Below are 17,485 nucleotides of genomic sequence, written 5' to 3'. Positions count from 1 at the left end.
GTTCAAATGTACAAGTTATACAAACAAGATTAAAGACATGAACCTTTTTCAGAATTTATTTGTAACTGCTTCCATTTTCCTAGAAGGTCCTGTAAAAGAAATGGGCATAGAAATAGTAAAGAGTTTTCATCAAGAGAAAGAAATAACCATTTACCACTAACAGCAAAATGAAAACAGTGAATGAAACAATAAATGCCAGAACCATACTGAATAGAAATCTATAATGGCAGTATTAGAACATGGTCAGCTCTAGAGATTCTTGGATGGGTTTCAATGACCTTTACCTTTGGTCATGGTGTTCAATATTATACTAGCAGGAATCTTTATTTCCTTACCAGACTTAACATGACTGTTACAGTGACCTTAGAGACCCCTGAATCTAGTGGTTTCTTTCTTAACCTAAGTGCAAACCCTATCTACACCATGGCATATCGAGCAGATCTTTCTGTACTTTGGGTCTGTGAAAATTATGCTGTTCAAATCTGAATACTGTTCCTATGTGATCGAGACATGGGAAGCACACAACTTGAATGGACTGATAAATAAGCACTTTTCCAGTGCTGGTCTGTGTTTACACAAATAAACTTCACTCAAGCATACCTGTAATGGCTTCCCTCTGGTATATAGTCATACTTTCGATGTAAAACTTACTAAGTATTCTTTTTAGGTCAATTGCCACCATGGTTTTTGGCTAATGAATATAATGCACCACGCCATTAGTTAGTTGGAATTAAATACTAAGCGAAGCAACAAATTAAATCCAATAGAAGTCGCTTGCACAGAGTACCAATGTAGCTGTTTGATCCACCAAGGTGTAGATACGGTTAACAGAACCTTGGCTAGCGAAGATGGATTTGTTAAATGAACTTACTCTACAGGTTTTCTGCAAAACCAACTTTTCTTTGAACCAGAACAACCCAATTCATGTACCTATTAATCATAAACTGTACTCCTCCTTACCATAAGTGCATGGCTACAAACTTAAGTCATGGTATCTGCATACATGCCAACCCCTGACGAGGAAAAAGTGTAATCCAAGTGGACAAAAAGAGGAATCCAAGCAGAAAAAGAGGAATCAACATGTAACATGCTAAAAATTCAATAAACAATTATTTATTTGCCCCTCTCGTCTTTTAACATTTTTACTGCGTCAAGTTTTCATATATAGCACTTTTAGCTTTCGAAAGCAACAGATTTTCATGTTGCATTTTAAAACACTTTGTACCAGCTGAGACCATGAATGTTTTGCACACCAGTAGAGCACAAAGTACTGGGTTACTGAGCCTGGATCTGAATTCACTTTTATTTTTGTTAACAATGCTGAACAATCTCTCAGTCAGCATTAGAATGGTAAAGAACCAATATTCCTTTCATAACCTGACAAAGGAGAGGAAATTTTTATCTTCCAGTGATTGTGCCTTTTAGCTGGGAAATAAGGTGCCACTGCACATCAACTCTATCTGCATTAAGTATATTGTCTGGTAGAATCCCAACTTTATACTTCAGGAATTCTCCTTCCAGATGATCAAAGGTAGACAAGGATGGTAATAGAAAGGGATATCTCTTGACAAAGAATCTAACACTTTTGAAGCTCTTTCACTGTCTCTCATTTACATCAGCAACTGAAGCATTTAAAAGCACTTCATCTCCATAGGGGAATTTCTGGAGCATGTAATCATAGGCTGTAGCATAATAATCTCTAACACTAGCATAAAACACCTTCACAGCTAGAGCAGAATTGTGTTCTATGATTTCTCTTGCTTCTGCACTAATAGCAAGATCTTCAATATCTTTCTATTAAGGACTCTTTAAATAATACCTTTGCATTTATAACATTCATGTCCGCACTTTAGTTCTGCTGTAGATAAGAAGATACCTTAGTATTGGAGTTTGTAAGACGAGCTAATTCGATGTTTCTTTGTTTTCAAGTGTTTCTCCACATAAAATTTACCATCATGCCCAATATTAAAATCGTTTCCGCACAGACTGCAATGAGCATGATGCTGCCCTAGAATATAGGGACTCGTATCGTTGCTTAAAACTGACCTGTCATACATGTATGACAGGTCAATTTTAAGCAACAATATGAGCCCCTGTGCTAGAAATTATACCACTGTATTATGCCATTCATGTATTCATCTTTGAAGGATTCGTTTTTATTTTGTCTTTTTCTGATCCACCTGTGAAATTCATTGAAAAAATATATGTGCTCTAACACAAACATCGACTAGAATACATCTATAGACTTTTAGCGCCAAATAGCAAAATTATTTACGCACAGCCTGCAATAGACGTCATGTGATGCTGCCCTAGTGTCCTCATCTTTGGAGGATTGTTATTTTTTGTTTTGTTTATTTTTGGCCTTTTTCTAATCCATCTGTGAAATTATCTGAAAGGAGTTATTTTTCTCATACAAGCATCGACTAAAATAAATTATACTTTTTAGCGCCAAATACCTTTAGACTCGTTCTGTACTAAATACAAATTAGAAAAAGGAATCTGTGAGTAAAGATTAAAAGTTAGAAAACCAGTCTGTTCTCTCCTCACTAATCCATACAGCTGCTATAAATAGAATACGAGGTCGATAGTTTGAAAGTAGAACCAGCATGTTTCTGGATAGTTGCTATAAATAGAACATAATACTGTTAGGAAAGTGCATGGACAAGCGTACTCTTATATTGTAGTTATGTAGAAGCAGTCTTTTGTAAAATACAGTCTGTGGGCTTAATGGGATGTTAATAAAAACGAGAAAACAAACAATTGATTTTTTTTAAAAGTGGATATACCGAAAAAGCGTAATCCATATACATTTACGCGCAAGGTGTAATTTGGTGGAAAAAAAAAGTGTAATGATTACGCCAAAAGTGTAATGGTTGGCATGTATGTATCTGGTCTCAACCTGATTAAAATAAGATCTCCACACCCTACATGAAGATCTGACAGCAACCACTTAGGAGTCATGTTCTGGAGACCCTTGTTATTACCAAAATTGCTAATGTTATCCGCCAATCAGATTAAGTATTGTATCTTCTTGTTTGGGAGTCTGAGCAGTGTGGCTGAATAGTATTAATATGAACGAGATGATTTTACTCAAGAGATTTGAAAGCTGCATTTCCATTGGCTAATTCAAAGGTCACTAGAACATGACCCTTAAGTGGTCACTGTCAGATCTCTATGTAGGATCTGGTCTAACAATGAAGACATAACATAAAAATGATCTCTTTTTTCAGTCTGTGACCTTTGACTCCAAAATCAATTGGAGTGTAAAAGAAAAAATGATGCACGATAAATATTAGAATTTCAGCTATTCACCAAAGACCATAACAAGTGATTACTTTGCAAGGAGTCCATCCTTCTTTGACAGTCTGTTAATGCAGTCATCAGACTCCCCCTGAAACAAAACAATGGCACAATTCTGATATTTGGCAACAGTGATGCAAAAGAAATGCATTAGAATAATAAACACTATAGAACTGACATGATTTTGTCCCATTTGCTTTTGTTTTGATCACCAGGGTTATTTTATTGCCATTAACTGTGTGCAGCTTTTTGTTGTTTTATTATTGGTAAAAAGTTGCATAATCATTGAAGGAAATGAGATGATGTATATGCCAACCCTGAGAGAAGTATACACAAATTTTGCTAATATGTGACAACAAAAAAATAAAACAATCGGGGCATAGAAAGTGTAAGCAGTATATTACATGTCATAATTACAGTACACAAAATGAAAAATGTACAATTTTGCTAATAACAAGGATATGCAGGTAAAAATCCTTGGCAAAAAGGGCAAAATCCATGTGGATTAGAACTAGAATACAAACACCAAACATACTGACAAAATATTTAGATTCAACATTCATATTAACTAGTCTACATGTCTAACTTTCACCGATTAGTCATCAAGTACACAAATTCTGCAATGAGCTCAACTGGTGGGCTCTATTACATCACTCTCATATTCTTCTTTTCAAATTTGTAAAGCAATGTTGATTTGAAAATGTTTTTAAATTTAAAAATAACCAGCTGCTTCAAGAATGTTCATCTTTAAGTCATACCATGAAAGCACATTTCATTTAACATCTGGAAACATTTTCTTTAAATGTACAGATTGGACCGCTAACTAACTTGATTATCAATATAATGAATCTGAGGCAAAGTTTAAAATTTTTTTAAAAAAAGGTCTGTTTTCTTGGAACTGCATCATTCACGGTTGCTATAAAAAGAAAATTAGGAACGTACATGTACTCTTTATTTAGTCTTATTTTTGCAGTCATTCTTTCCAGAGTAGTCTAAATGACAAACAACTTTTTATTTCTTTTTATTTTATTTTACTGTTTAGTGTACCAGAAAAGCATAGCCCATAAAGGTGAACATAAGATATAATTAGGTTAAAAAATGCGTAATGATTATGCCTAAAGCATAATGCCTGGCATGTGCGAGACAACCCAGATGCACTAGCATATATATAAACTGTGCAAAAAGGACATGCCTTAAACACAACATTTTAGTAGTGAACTGTAACTTTTACCTCCGACGAGCCTGTCAAGTCTTTCTTATTTTTACAAACATCAACCAGATCTGATGGTGGATTGGTATTATTTGCATAAAACTGAAAGGCCTTTATACTGACAAATTTGGTAAATTTCTATTGTTGGATTTATTAAAATATATATGTAAAGTTATTTCTATTTTGGTGTGTATGTGTTTGATTTGGATTTTTAACGTAGCTTTAACAATTTTTCAGTTATATCGATACGATATCTGCAGTGTGGTCATTTATAGTGATGTCTAGCACCAGGGCATTATGCCACAGACATGAAACGTGATGTCCCACCCAGTCACATTATTCTGACACTTGGCCGACCAATCCTAACACTAACCTCTGAGTGCCTAGTGAGGCAACTGTTAGTACTAGTTTTAGACGCCTTTGGTATGACTCGGCCAGGGTTCGAACCTGCAACCACCATCATCAAAGGCAGATGCTCAAACCACTAGGCCACTGGAACAATTCTATTTTATTAATGATGGCCATATTTAATTGTGGATCAACATCATTTTTATAAAACTGAAAGCCTCTATTCCTGGATGCTTGGCCACATCTAGTAAATATTCATCAAGCTCTTAAGTGGTTTTGAGAAAAGTTGAAAATAGCAATTGTGGATGGATGCAAGACAGAAGATGAACACCATACATATGCTCACATGGCCGTATGACACAATGAACTAAGATAAATCTATGCAGTTTTCTAAAACACATACCATTCTCCGGATAGCTCCACAAATAGCATAGGTTTTGTATTGGCCAGTCATTCTGCCTGTGCTCTCATCTACCTGTATGAAAAGATGACATTTTATAGTGTAATCCCATTCCAATATTGTCACAGTCAGTCACCAACTTAATTCATATACAATTAACAACTTTGGTTCAGAGTTCACTTATAAAGTAAACAGTTAAAGCATTTCCAACCTTGGTGTGAGTAAAAGCCTTAAACTTCAGCATGGCTAGATCACATGACTTATAATCATCTATAAATATAGACGATAAAATTCCAAACAAAGCTGGCACACACCCCACAAAGATAATGGTTTTTAATTTGTTTTGAACAAGAGTAAATTAAAGAACAAATGCTATTTTTTCAAAAATCCATAATGCCTAGTATCTGTTATAAAAAAATGAAGTTGTCAATCACTGTGCCATGACTACAGATTCTTCAACACAAACTGAAAGAAGCAGAAAGTGACTGATAAGAGTAACATCTATGAAAGAGACAGGAGTGCTTTCATTTGTATCATCTTTAATCGAATATCAAAACCTTGCAATCCACCAGTGATACACTGACTATTTCTGAGGCTGTCTTGTTGCCAATGGTCAGTGATCAAATTCAAGAGGGAAACAGGATTACAACTGTATGATACAATAAGTCAGCTTACAGAATTTGATGTTCAATTTTTTATAACACATTTTACAGATCCTCTGTATAAGAATACCGACAGCATCATCTTTTTTCAGGTAAAGAAGCAAATTTTATTTGTAAAATCTGGCATACTGGTGTAAAGGAACCTCTAATGATCAACAAGTTACCAATTTTCATGAATAATTATGGTCAGTTATATTTTGTTACTAGTTAAGGTCAACACTAACAAATGAAAATATTTTTTAAAAGTATAGTCATACATGTACATTTACTTAAATTTGCCCCGATTATGGTCAGTGGGAAAACTATTGCCATGCTGAGGCTACCAAAGAGATGAGGCTATTTGCAGGGAAATAAAAACCACTGACATTGTTACAGTAACTGTGTTGTAAAAATGTGTGACTTGCAACTTAATCTAATTTAGGGACCCATAGTACTAATTTAGTTCCCATAGTAAATCTATGCAAACACCATGATATAAAAAAATTCAATAACTTCAAATTTCTTAGTGCTCATGATCAAACCTATATTTATTAGTATATGTGTTTGAAACATGTGCTTTCAATTTCGCACCAAAAAGTCAGGTGCTGATTTTGGTAAAGAGTGTTCCAAACTCAAGACTGTTAAAAGGCTGAATTCCATCAATAAAATAATGTCTCTATTTTCTTTACTTACAACTAGGATAAGCTTTCAAAAGATTCTTTATCCTAAACAGTAACTTACATTATTAACCAATCTTGGCCAGCCAAACCCATACTCTATTTTTTTCTTCACCCATTTCCAGACTGGTTCCCATTTTTCCATACAATTAGTACAGCGTGTCCTTAAAAGACCTCTTATTTTCCTTTTCTGCAACCTGGCATGACTGAATTATTTTCACTTTGCATTAGAAATGTCATTTGTTTTTAGAAATAAAAATAATTTGTGGTACTTTAGATGCATCATCATTGTTCACCACTATAGCTGTCAACCATGCCAACATCTTGGGACCTGGTTATGTCGACGATTTTTTTTGACACCCTTGATGGACTCAAGATAGCCAGGTTTGACTGTATATTTACAGTACACAGCACTCTGTATTTTTTTTACTGTCCTCCAAGCTGCTTCTGGATCTTTTCAGCTTTGCCAAAAGCTCCTTTTCCAATATCATTGCATGGCAATCAGAATCGTTAGCGGAGACAATTCTTTGCACTGGCTGGGCAAATAAACATGTATGTTGTAGAAATCTAATTAAAATAACATAGCACACTATGAAGAGTTTGTGTGTGTGTGTGTGTGAGTGATTTGGATTTTTAAAACAGCTTTAAAAATTTTTCAGTCTAATTGCTACGATGTCTGCAATGTGGCAGTTTACAATGATGTCTAGCACTGGGGCATCATGCTGCAGACAAGTAGCATCATGTTCTATCTAGTCACATTATCCTGACACTAGGCCGACCAGTCTTAACACTAACCTAATACTGAGTGCCACGCGAGGCAGCTGCTAGTACTATTTTTTAAAAGTCGTTGGTATGACTCGGCCAGGCTTCAAACCTGTGACCTCCCCCATCTAAGATGGACGCTCAAATCACTTAACCTAATGGAACAGTCAAGCCATGAAGAAAACACAATGAAGTGAGTGCAAAAATTAAGTGTCCCAGGCTGATGGTGTGAAACTGATCAAATGACACTAATTATTGCAAAATGCCCGGAAGGACCAAAACAAACAGTTCTTATTAATAGTAGGTGATATATCAAACTGTTCTTACATAACAAATTACCAGAAAAGACTGGAAAGGACTAAAAACACTCAATTTATATGCTGGAAGTTGATAATATATTACAAATTATCACAAAAGACTTGAAAGGACCAGGTAAAAAAACCTCATATGGCTTCAACTTCTGTCACTTTTCACAGATAATTGGCTTTATGGCACAACTGCTGATGCTCTTTTTTACGCAAAGTGCTTGCCATCCACAAAGTTTTGTAACTGAACAACTCAAGCTTTTGTGCAGAAACTAAAGTGGTCACAAGATGGGCAGACAAATATCCTAACATACTTTTAAGTCTTAAGAATACTGATAGTTTTGAGGGATGTGATATGGTAAACTGGACCAATGGGATAAACATAAACAGAGATAATCACAATCCCCCTAAATACAGTCTAAAATAAATGAAGTCTGTTCTCTATAACTCAATCCCAAATTGATTATATCATGAGTACCATGAGCTGCACATTATATGTTCATCCCATGTTTAAGTCTTTTATGTCAATCTTTGAGCTGCAAAATGATTAGCATTGTACCGTAGCAGAATTCAAGCCAACAAGAAAATGTTTTACTGTATATGGAATGGTGGAGAACTCCAATTAGTATACTGAAGCCTATCTGGTCAGAAGTCAAACAATGCAACCTAACCCAGGAAATGGTTGTTGTTGTTGTTGTTACAGGGTTTAACGCCATTTTTCAGCACAAGATAGGCTATACATGGCGACCAGTATTTAATGGTGGAGGAAGAACCCGGGAAAACCCTGAAAAGAACCAACAATCTATGAGCCAGCAAAAGGTGAAATGCAAGTCACAGTAACATTATATGTGGCAAGGATGTGGTATGAATTGCAATGCATAAAATCATCCAGTTTGATGACTGTAGCATGAACAGAACTTAGGAGATAACAATGAAGCATGAAATACTTTCATGATGTATGATGTGGGTATGGTACTCATCAAGATGCATCCCCTCACCAACTATAATCGACCTAGTTATTATCAATGTACACTGGTGCAAAAACTTATCTGGTCACATGTTAAATGCAACAACACAAGCCAATCTATTGTGAAATGTAGTTCACAGTGACATTAAAAAGCATGGTATTAATACAGATGCATACAATTATCCAGTTTGATGACAGTAACATGAACAGCGAAAAGTAAACTTGTAAAACAATTTAATCTGCCATTAAAGTATGTATTGAGACAAGATACATGAATCTATATATATATATATATATTGTAAAAGGAAAAACTATTTGTTCATGTGTTAAATGCAAACACTTGAAACAAGAGTGGAGTAGAATGAAGGTCACTGACCTTCGTGATAAGTGTGTAGTACTATGAGAGATGCATACCATCATTTCATTTACTAATCCTCCTTTGAATAGAGCATTAGAAATAAAACTGAAGCTGAAACTTGAATTAAATTCTGTGAAGCATGAAAATATTGGCCAGTGTTCTACTTTTGAGACAAGCATGCAGCAATCATCAAGATCCACGCTCCCACCAAGTTTCATGACTCCGGGTAGAACTATATACTATGCAATCATTCTGAACTTAAATAATGTGAGGGAGTGCATATATGGTTTCTATATGCCAGCACCAGGGGTAGTACAATAACCTACCTTCACTACACAGAGTTGAGTTAATCAACATCTTAAAAACCAGATAGATGGGTATTGTTTCCATTAATACTTGCTTTCCAGCCACATGTCATGGGTAAAACAACAGTATAATGAAATATTTTTAAACAGCAACACTGCAATTGAAATAATTTTTAAAAAATTACAAAATATATCTACAACAGAGATCTGAATGCTCCCAATTAAAACTGCTGACAATCTATGCAGAAAATTTAAACAGAGATCCATAGTTTCGAAGAAAAAAGGTGATAATAAATTGGAGATTTCTTCCAAGCATTGTATTAGAACTTTCTCCAACTAGATGTCTTCATAAAATGAAGAAAAACATTTAAATTTGGTTACCTCAGCAATGTTGATCTGGATGGAGGCATGATCCTTAGCAGCTATGATTCTGTTGCTGGCTGAGCTGAAGAACAAAAAACATTTTTTGTGTGTATTACTTTCACTCTGCCAAGTCATTTCCATTCATAATTCACGTATGATAAACAATGCATAATCCATGACATTGCCAGGTACTTCACTTTCACCAGGCCCAAAGTAATAATCTTTCCTATTGCACTAGCATTTAAATTATCATAGGTAGTTTTTTTTATTTAAAAACATATATTTTATAATATATCAATTAGGATATATAATGTACTAAACACTTCAAGAAGTGGGCTAAAGCAGCTCAATTAGATGCACAAATCAATTTTGGGAATTTGTTAAAATTATTTTTTTCTTACCCTTGGGGAAAAAGTGCTAGGATCAGCAATGAAAAACAAATGCAGGCTGACTAGAAACACATGGGGAGAGGTGCCTTACTCTGATATGTCTTTCAAATTAAAGTCTAACTGCTCAAGTCAGACTGTACTTGTCTTTCTGGAATAGGAATGCTGATGTTGGTTTCAGCTGAAGTATGTTTCTTTAAAGGAATGAATGAAAATACACTGATAAAAGTAATCAGATAGCTTCATTTTGTTAAAGATACTGATAATCCCTTCAAACACAAGGGCATCAAACCATTTTTTTTGGGGGGGGGCAAAACAAATAAAATGTTCAAAGTCACTGGCCACATAAGCAAGAACAATTCTTTATCAATTATGCATAATAAAATGAATATTTCCAAAACGATTGCCTACATGGACATTGGTCACACAAGGACTGGGTCACATGCAGCCAGCAGGTTGGACAAAACTCATGTAACAGATTTTGACATTCACCTGCTACCATCACATTCCAGCTAATTGAAATGTATTGTACATATACAGAGTATATATAGTCTGACTGAATTAGATTTCAATTTGTGGAAAAGTGTCAATATGGACTGCCAAGTGTGCAAGATAATCACAAAAAAATGTGGCTTCTTCTTTCTCCATCAGTTGGGCTGGGAACACGCAACACAATGCCACTTTTTTGTTAAGGAAGTCAGACCTCAACTCCAACAAAATAAATATCAGTGTTTGATGGCTGAATGCAAGGCCAACTTTTGGTATATTCCAAACTAAACTTCACTTTTGTGCAATGTATTTTTTTTTCCTTGTTGGTGAAGACATTTTTAAGATGCGGTGCCAAATGGTAATTCAAATCAGTGTTTGCGTTGCATGTGTAGAGCAAAATTCCAGTTAGGCCCATTTCTCTCAAAAGCATTTGTTGTTGTTGTTGTTGTAGGGTTTAACGCCATTTTTCAGCACATGATAGGCTATGTATGGCGGCCAGTATTAATGGTGGAGGAAGAACCCGGGAAAACCCCGGGAAGAACCACCGACCCACGAGAAGCTACTGGCAAGCTTTCTCACATACCCACATTGGTCGAATCCTAGACTCGAACCCACGCAGACAGAGGTGAGATGGCAGTGATCCGTAACGGAGAGCGCTCTAGACCACTCGGCCACTCGGGGCCCCTCAAAAGCATTTGTAAAACAACTTTTATACATATAGATTAAAATAGGCTAAAATGCTTGCTACCGGGCCAACTGTACCAATCAGCTACAGTTCCACTAATATCGCGACCAGCAATTACCGGACCATTTTGGCAACTGCTGATATCACGACCAGCGCTTAATGGGAAATCAGTTATTAAATATGTAAAATAACTGAGAATTGGGGAATTTGTGATTTGTTTTGCATGTGGCATGAATCATTGAAAAAGTCGTGAAATTCACACCAAAATCATGAGAGTTGGCAGCTTTGGTTTTATCTTACAAGTAACGGTTACCTCACCTTTGGATGATAAATGCTCCACTGGTTCAATAACAATACAATTATCATCAGTCGGCCATAAATGCAGTCCAAAAGAAAATTTTGTTTGTTTCAGATCTATTTAATTTTTTGTGTGTCTTGGATAACCCTTTTAGTCGAATGCTGACAGAATCTTGGAACAATGCAATGCATATAATTCACCGAATGGCAATTGTTGTTTCAATGCGTAACAAAGATGCGCATAAAATAATAGATTCTCATCAAAATCACTTTAAATCACGTGTTAAATATTCTGCCTCTTTCTTAGGTCTAGTGATTATATGGTTCTAACATCCTGTTGCTACAAATGATGTGACAGTTAAAGGTTACATGGTCAGCTGCAAGCTCCACACTCATTAGAAACCCAATGAATTATGATAATGTTCATGTAGGAAACTGATGCGCATGTGTTTTCCATCTGGGAGTGTTGTAGTCTACCCAATAAAGTAGTTAGACCAAATCTTAATTTTGTGTTGATCAGCAAAAACATAAAATTGTGGTGTGTCAATTTATGTACCAGTGACGACTTTTAGACTGAACCATTGGTTTTTGTTCATCAGCAAAACATTGGGGTGTGTCATCACATCCCAGTGACGATTTCTGTGCAAATTGGAAAAGTCTGTGTATCTGACGCATGGGTAGATAAAACACCGCTGATAACAGTGTCAACTTTTCCACAACTGCTGTTCCAAAACTAAACTTATTACTAATTTTGTGCAAATTGGTGTGCCAGAAGAACATGCCAGGATGATTTTTTAAATAGTTTTTATCATATTAATGCTTATTGTACTGTTTAGATGGTATGCAGTCACAAAATGAACATGCAAAGCGTAGATTTTTGTCCACTATAAATAGGCTTAAGTTGTTGATGATGTAAATATCTGAACTGACAAATGGTCATCAGTTTTAAAATATGTTCAACCTTATATTCATCATGTTATTGCATTTGTTTAAATTTGTAATGGGACATTGATGAAATAATTATACAAAAATCGCACCACTATCAGACAAATGCAAAGTTTCAGTATGACAAATTTTTGTTATACTTTAGACGAGTGTAGCACAGTAACTACATGAACATTTAAGGTGGGGTTTTAAATTCCCTATGAATTTATAACATTTGATAGGATCAATGTTTTCAAAATTTAAAAAAATGCAGTCTGAAAGTGATAAAAACAACTTTGCAGGTACAAGATACTGAAACAGTAGTTTTAAGGGAAAGATGGCTACATTCCCTGGTCATTCTGCAAGGAGCTAAATACAACATCACAAGATTTAGAAGATTAAACCAACTTGAATCATATTATGAAATTAGGTCTTACAACAGTTTCAATGACAATTAGGAATAAACATTGCATTTTTTATTTTTAAAGTTGTTTTACATATATATGAACTATTGCAAATATATATTTCTTTAAGTTAAATGTCATAAAAGTTGTGGAATGTTTCTACGCTTTTCATTTATAAATCAAAATGTTGTTGTAGGGTTTAATGCCATTTTTCAGCACATGATAGGCTATACATGTCAGCCAGTAGTAATGGTGGAGGAAGAACCTGGGAAAACCCCTGAAAGAACCACCGACCCTCGAGAAGCTACTGGCAAGCTTTCTCACATGCCAACATTGGCAGAATCCGAGACTCAAACCTACGCAGACAGAGGTGAGATGGCAGTGATCCGTAACGGACAGCGCTTTAGACCACTCGGGGCCCCTCAAAATAATGAAGTCACTGAATGAGAGCAATGAATTCAGCAGGGAAAATGCCATCAAATTTCATAATAATATTACAACAAAAAAGAAAGTTACAACATTTGTTTTTGGAAAGGACATTTTACTTTGGTTCCATGACTGCCACATAATCTGAATACATTTATATAACACAAATTCTAGAAATTTGTAAATATTTTGGAACTTAAAAGTTGTGTAACTTTTTTTCTAATGCAGATATTTAAAAAAATTAAACTGTTTTGGAAAGCCGTTAAACAGATCTATATGAAGAAATCACGTGTTTGCAGTTAATTCAACAACAGAAAAATGACTGGGGTTGCTAATCAAAGGAAGTCAAGTCCGACTAAAACATTATGACTTTAATCTGTAGTGAAGCTGCCAGGTGTGCGACATACTCCAGAAAATTTTACTTTTGTTAGAGTTACAGTACAAGTTATATGGGTCATGTATGTACAATTACTCATTTTAAATTAAATATAAACTGTTCTTTTAAAACTGAACAATAATTTTCTTGAACCCAATACTATTCACTCCTGATTACTGAATGCTCTGCACCTTATTTGTCACCAAGAAACTTTCAGATGAATATTATCCAAGGCTATGGACTTTTACAATAGTGGCCATGTAGTAAACAAGGGTCAAAATATGAGCGTGTCAAATGGAATCATCACAATCAAGGGTAGTACAAATTTGTTTACCAATCTGCGTAGCTTTAACTGTGACATCAAAGCATGCGACATTCAATCCAGATTGTACTGGATCACACCTTCAGGTTCATTTTGTCCAGAAATGTCTATGTACATTGATTTTGCAATATGCACCTCTCTGGGCATCTAAATAATGGCCTACCAAAGGAATATGGATGTATAAGAATCCAAATGAAGTGAATACTTGCCACTTAAAGGTATGTAAATCAAATTATAAAAAATGACACCGATCACTTAATTAGCCGGTGTTTAATGCCTACGTGATCCATCTGACTTGTATTATAGTCCACATCAAAACGCCTAATATCAACAATATGAACATATTCCATGCATATCATCCAATAAATTGAGTAGTCCTCTTATTTAATACTGGAAGTATCAAAAATCATTGTACAAATATTTGTAAAATCTTGTTTACCTTTTTTATCCTACATTTTCGTTTAGATCAGGCTTATAGTTCAAATAATGATTACTTCCGTTCTCAGCCTCGTTTGTGTGCCATATAAGGACATTGAGGCCTTATTTGGAAACGCAAAAAGAATCGTAGTAAAAATTTGGCACGGTTTGAATCAGAAATTCTGTGCATTAAAAGTAAATATGGTTTATCGGCAACTTTGAAATTCCACGAAGACATTATTTGCCAACTGACTAATAATAACATAGCCTAGAATATCCAAATATGGTCTGGCAAGCCCTACAAATAAAAGGGGTCCTGGCAAGATTCTCACATTATCTGTCATGGCAGACACAGTGAGGTCAGTGTAATAACCATGCCAATTTATTTTATCGTGTAAGGACTTAATAAATTCAAAATAAGCCAAACTTCTTTCACAACATCATTATACTTGTGTAGAAGATTTCTACAGTTTATTTTTCTGACTTAGTGATGATTGCTTTTGGTCCATTACATGATATGGAATAAGTTCGTAGCCTCAACCACAACAAATCAAGTTGGGGCTACGACATCGTAGCTACAAAACACGCTACAGTGCCGTTATTGAGGCAGCAAGACCTCAACAACTAAAACATACATATCAGGGTCGAGGTCTTACACTGTGGGACTAGTCAGTCAAGTTAGAAATTACACACCAATGAATGAACAAAGTTCTGTGCACTTTTATCACATTAAAGATTTCCAGTATTATAATCAGTTGGGGGTGGGGAGTATATTCAGACTATAGAGGACCATGGTTCAAGTGCTCCAGACCTTACCATTTCCTCGGAATGTACATATCCACGAAGTTGCCGGCGTCGTCCTGCATATTTTTTCTTTTTTAGGTACGCCTGTAAAATAGAATGAACCGTGTAAAGACGAGGAAAAATTATAATTAGAAGAGATATCGAATATTTTCTTTTGTAGAAAAGAAAACCATGCCTTCTAAACACGATCTCAGTCGTAAGAGGGAGCCACATGGAGAACGGACTGGCATCCTTATTTTTCAGAACAAGTTTTATCGATAGCGTTTAAATTTAAACCAGTCGATTAATCTAGTCTGGTTCCATGCTCTTTGTGCTCCATGCGCTAGAGGACTCACGGTACTAATTCCACTCCAATGGTAAACATATGGAAACACTATCATATTCAAAATTCAATAACTTAAAATTTATGGGTGCTGATAATGACACCTATAATTTTTCGTGCACATCTAACCTTGGTGCAAGCTTATGTGTGGAGAACACCATATGACCCGCGGCAATTTGTTTACATACATGTGCATGAAACACGTGTTATTGATTCTGCACCAAATGAATCAGGTGCTACTTTCAGTATTGAGTACTCCTGAGTCAAGCCTGTAAAAATGCTAAAGTTGCATCAGTAGAAATTTATCAATATTTTTTTTACATTACATATAGGATAAGCTCTCAAAAGATATTTTTCCTAAAATTTTAATTTTCATTATTAACCAATTATGGACCACCAAACCTGTAAATACTCTATCATTTCTTCACCCATTTCTAGACTGGTTCACAGTTCTTCCGTATAATTAGTACCGTGTGTCCTAGACTCCGATATTGGTGCAAGGGACAGTTTTTATGCACAAAGTTGGTTTTGCATACACCAGCTTAATATAAAAATTCATAAAAAAATAATGAAATATGCGAGTGAGGTCAAAACGATCAATAGTTTTGGATAGGTATAATATAGCCAAACATAAGAATATTATTCACTTGACCTGACAAGTCAGTGAGAATTCATAGAATAAAAAAATGATTCACCCCACCCCCAAATGTATACATGCACTTTTCATGTTCAATGGTAATTTTTGAGAACACGTGTTGCTCACAGTGCAAATACAGCCTCTTTCCCTGGGTGATAATTTTGAAAAACATTGTATACTTAATAGCTTGAAGCAATTCAAAATAGTTTTGAGATATTCTACTTGCCTTGAACAAACCTGTCTACTACTATAAATGGCTAACTCTGCTTCTTAGCCGACTATCTATTGGTATATAACTGGATACATACTCAGCAGTAACTACATGAGGTGTACATGCCTCACATAAATTTCAATAACAACACAAGCCGGAAAGACCAAATTCACAAATATATTCATATCTTTAAATTATTACACATTAATAGCTCAAAAGGTCGCACCGTAGCCTTCAGTTAAGAAATTTGCCTGGGGTCAATAGCGGCAGAGGAGGTGAATAACACCAAACCGAAGCCTCTAACTTACCGTGAGTTTTTCTAATTGGGTTAGTTTTTCGGTTACTTTAACGTTGTCGTTCGTGTTTTTCTCTAAATTTGTATATGCCTTCGTTTACTCGCCGGACGTTTCATTGACGTCGCACCTCCTCTGCTGCTATAAATTTATAAGTAATTAAATCAACCTCTCAACCAAAGATTTTATCAAGACCTATACGATATCGTGATCGAGGATCATGTAAATTTATTGTTATAAATCTGTGTGGACTAGATTGTGCTTTTGAAAATAAGGTTTTGAACTTACTCATACCCATATCCCCACTATACCAAGTCTGATGAATATTTCTCAGAGTATGTGTATCGACTCTATTAAACACGACTAAAATATTCCAGTTATCTCTGATCACTTTAGGTATTTGTGTATATCGTTGAGTAACATAAATCACGTCTGTGTTTTTATGTCTGCCTTTAGAAAATATTCTAGCTGGATTTGATTGTTTGTCCATCATTACGTGGTCATACTCTACTAAATTATTATTAATCCATCGAGGTCATCTATAGATGGGGCTTCATCAATATCGGTCATAAAATTAATCACAACTTTACACTCTTAGTCCAACAATTTTGCGTTTTCATTAAAATCTTGAAGTACATCGTAACCTCTCTGATCATCAACTGACGGAGCTACTAAATACAACATAGCTACTTGAGCCATCTCATTATCAAATTAGGTAATAATTGTGTTTTACCCGATCCAGATGGACCTATTATTACCATTCTGATGGAATTCGTTACTGCTGAAATATGCTTGACTGGCTCTTGCTTTCTTGTCGCTGAGAAATCAATGACATTCATGAAATACAAATATAATA

General features: G+C 35.2%; 1 protein-coding gene across 1 annotated transcript; it reads right to left on the bottom strand.

Moving 5' to 3' along the window:
• Nucleotides 1-44: 44 nt before the first annotated feature.
• LOC149806877 (small ribosomal subunit protein eS21-like) lies at nt 45-15,405 on the bottom strand. The gene is made up of 6 exons (XM_089959056.1): nt 15,342-15,405; nt 15,179-15,250; nt 9,655-9,718; nt 5,262-5,333; nt 3,336-3,391; nt 45-89 (listed from the first exon to the last, which is right to left on the bottom strand). Exons 2-6 carry the CDS (start codon nt 15,226-15,228, stop codon nt 80-82), a joined length of 252 nt encoding a protein of 83 aa, XP_089815182.1. The 5' UTR covers nt 15,229-15,250; nt 15,342-15,405; the 3' UTR covers nt 45-79.
• Between the last annotated feature and the right edge of the window lie 2,080 nt (nt 15,406-17,485).

The sequence above is a fragment of the Sinohyriopsis cumingii genome, chromosome 1 (assembly GCF_028554795.1).
Source record: "Sinohyriopsis cumingii isolate HCF-2022 chromosome 1, ASM2855479v2, whole genome shotgun sequence".
In the NCBI taxonomy this organism is placed as follows: Eukaryota; Metazoa; Mollusca; class Bivalvia; order Unionida; family Unionidae; genus Sinohyriopsis; species Sinohyriopsis cumingii.
The sequence above is the reverse complement of the archived record's forward strand: the minus strand, read 5'-3'. Positions and strand labels throughout refer to the sequence as shown.

Bases quoted from the DNA above. Each gene is read 5' to 3' on its own strand.
- LOC149806877 (XM_089959056.1), bottom strand. From the start codon at position 15,228: ATGCAGGACGACGCCGGCAACTTCGTGGATATGTACATTCCGAGGAAA. The intron at 5,334-9,654 runs GTAACCAAATTT...CTTTTCATACAG, and splicing joins TCCAGATCAACATTGCTGAG to GTAGATGAGAGCACAGGCAG. The intron at 3,392-5,261 runs GTATGTGTTTTA...GTTTTGTTTCAG, and splicing joins GTGGAGCTATCCGGAGAATG to GGGGAGTCTGATGACTGCAT.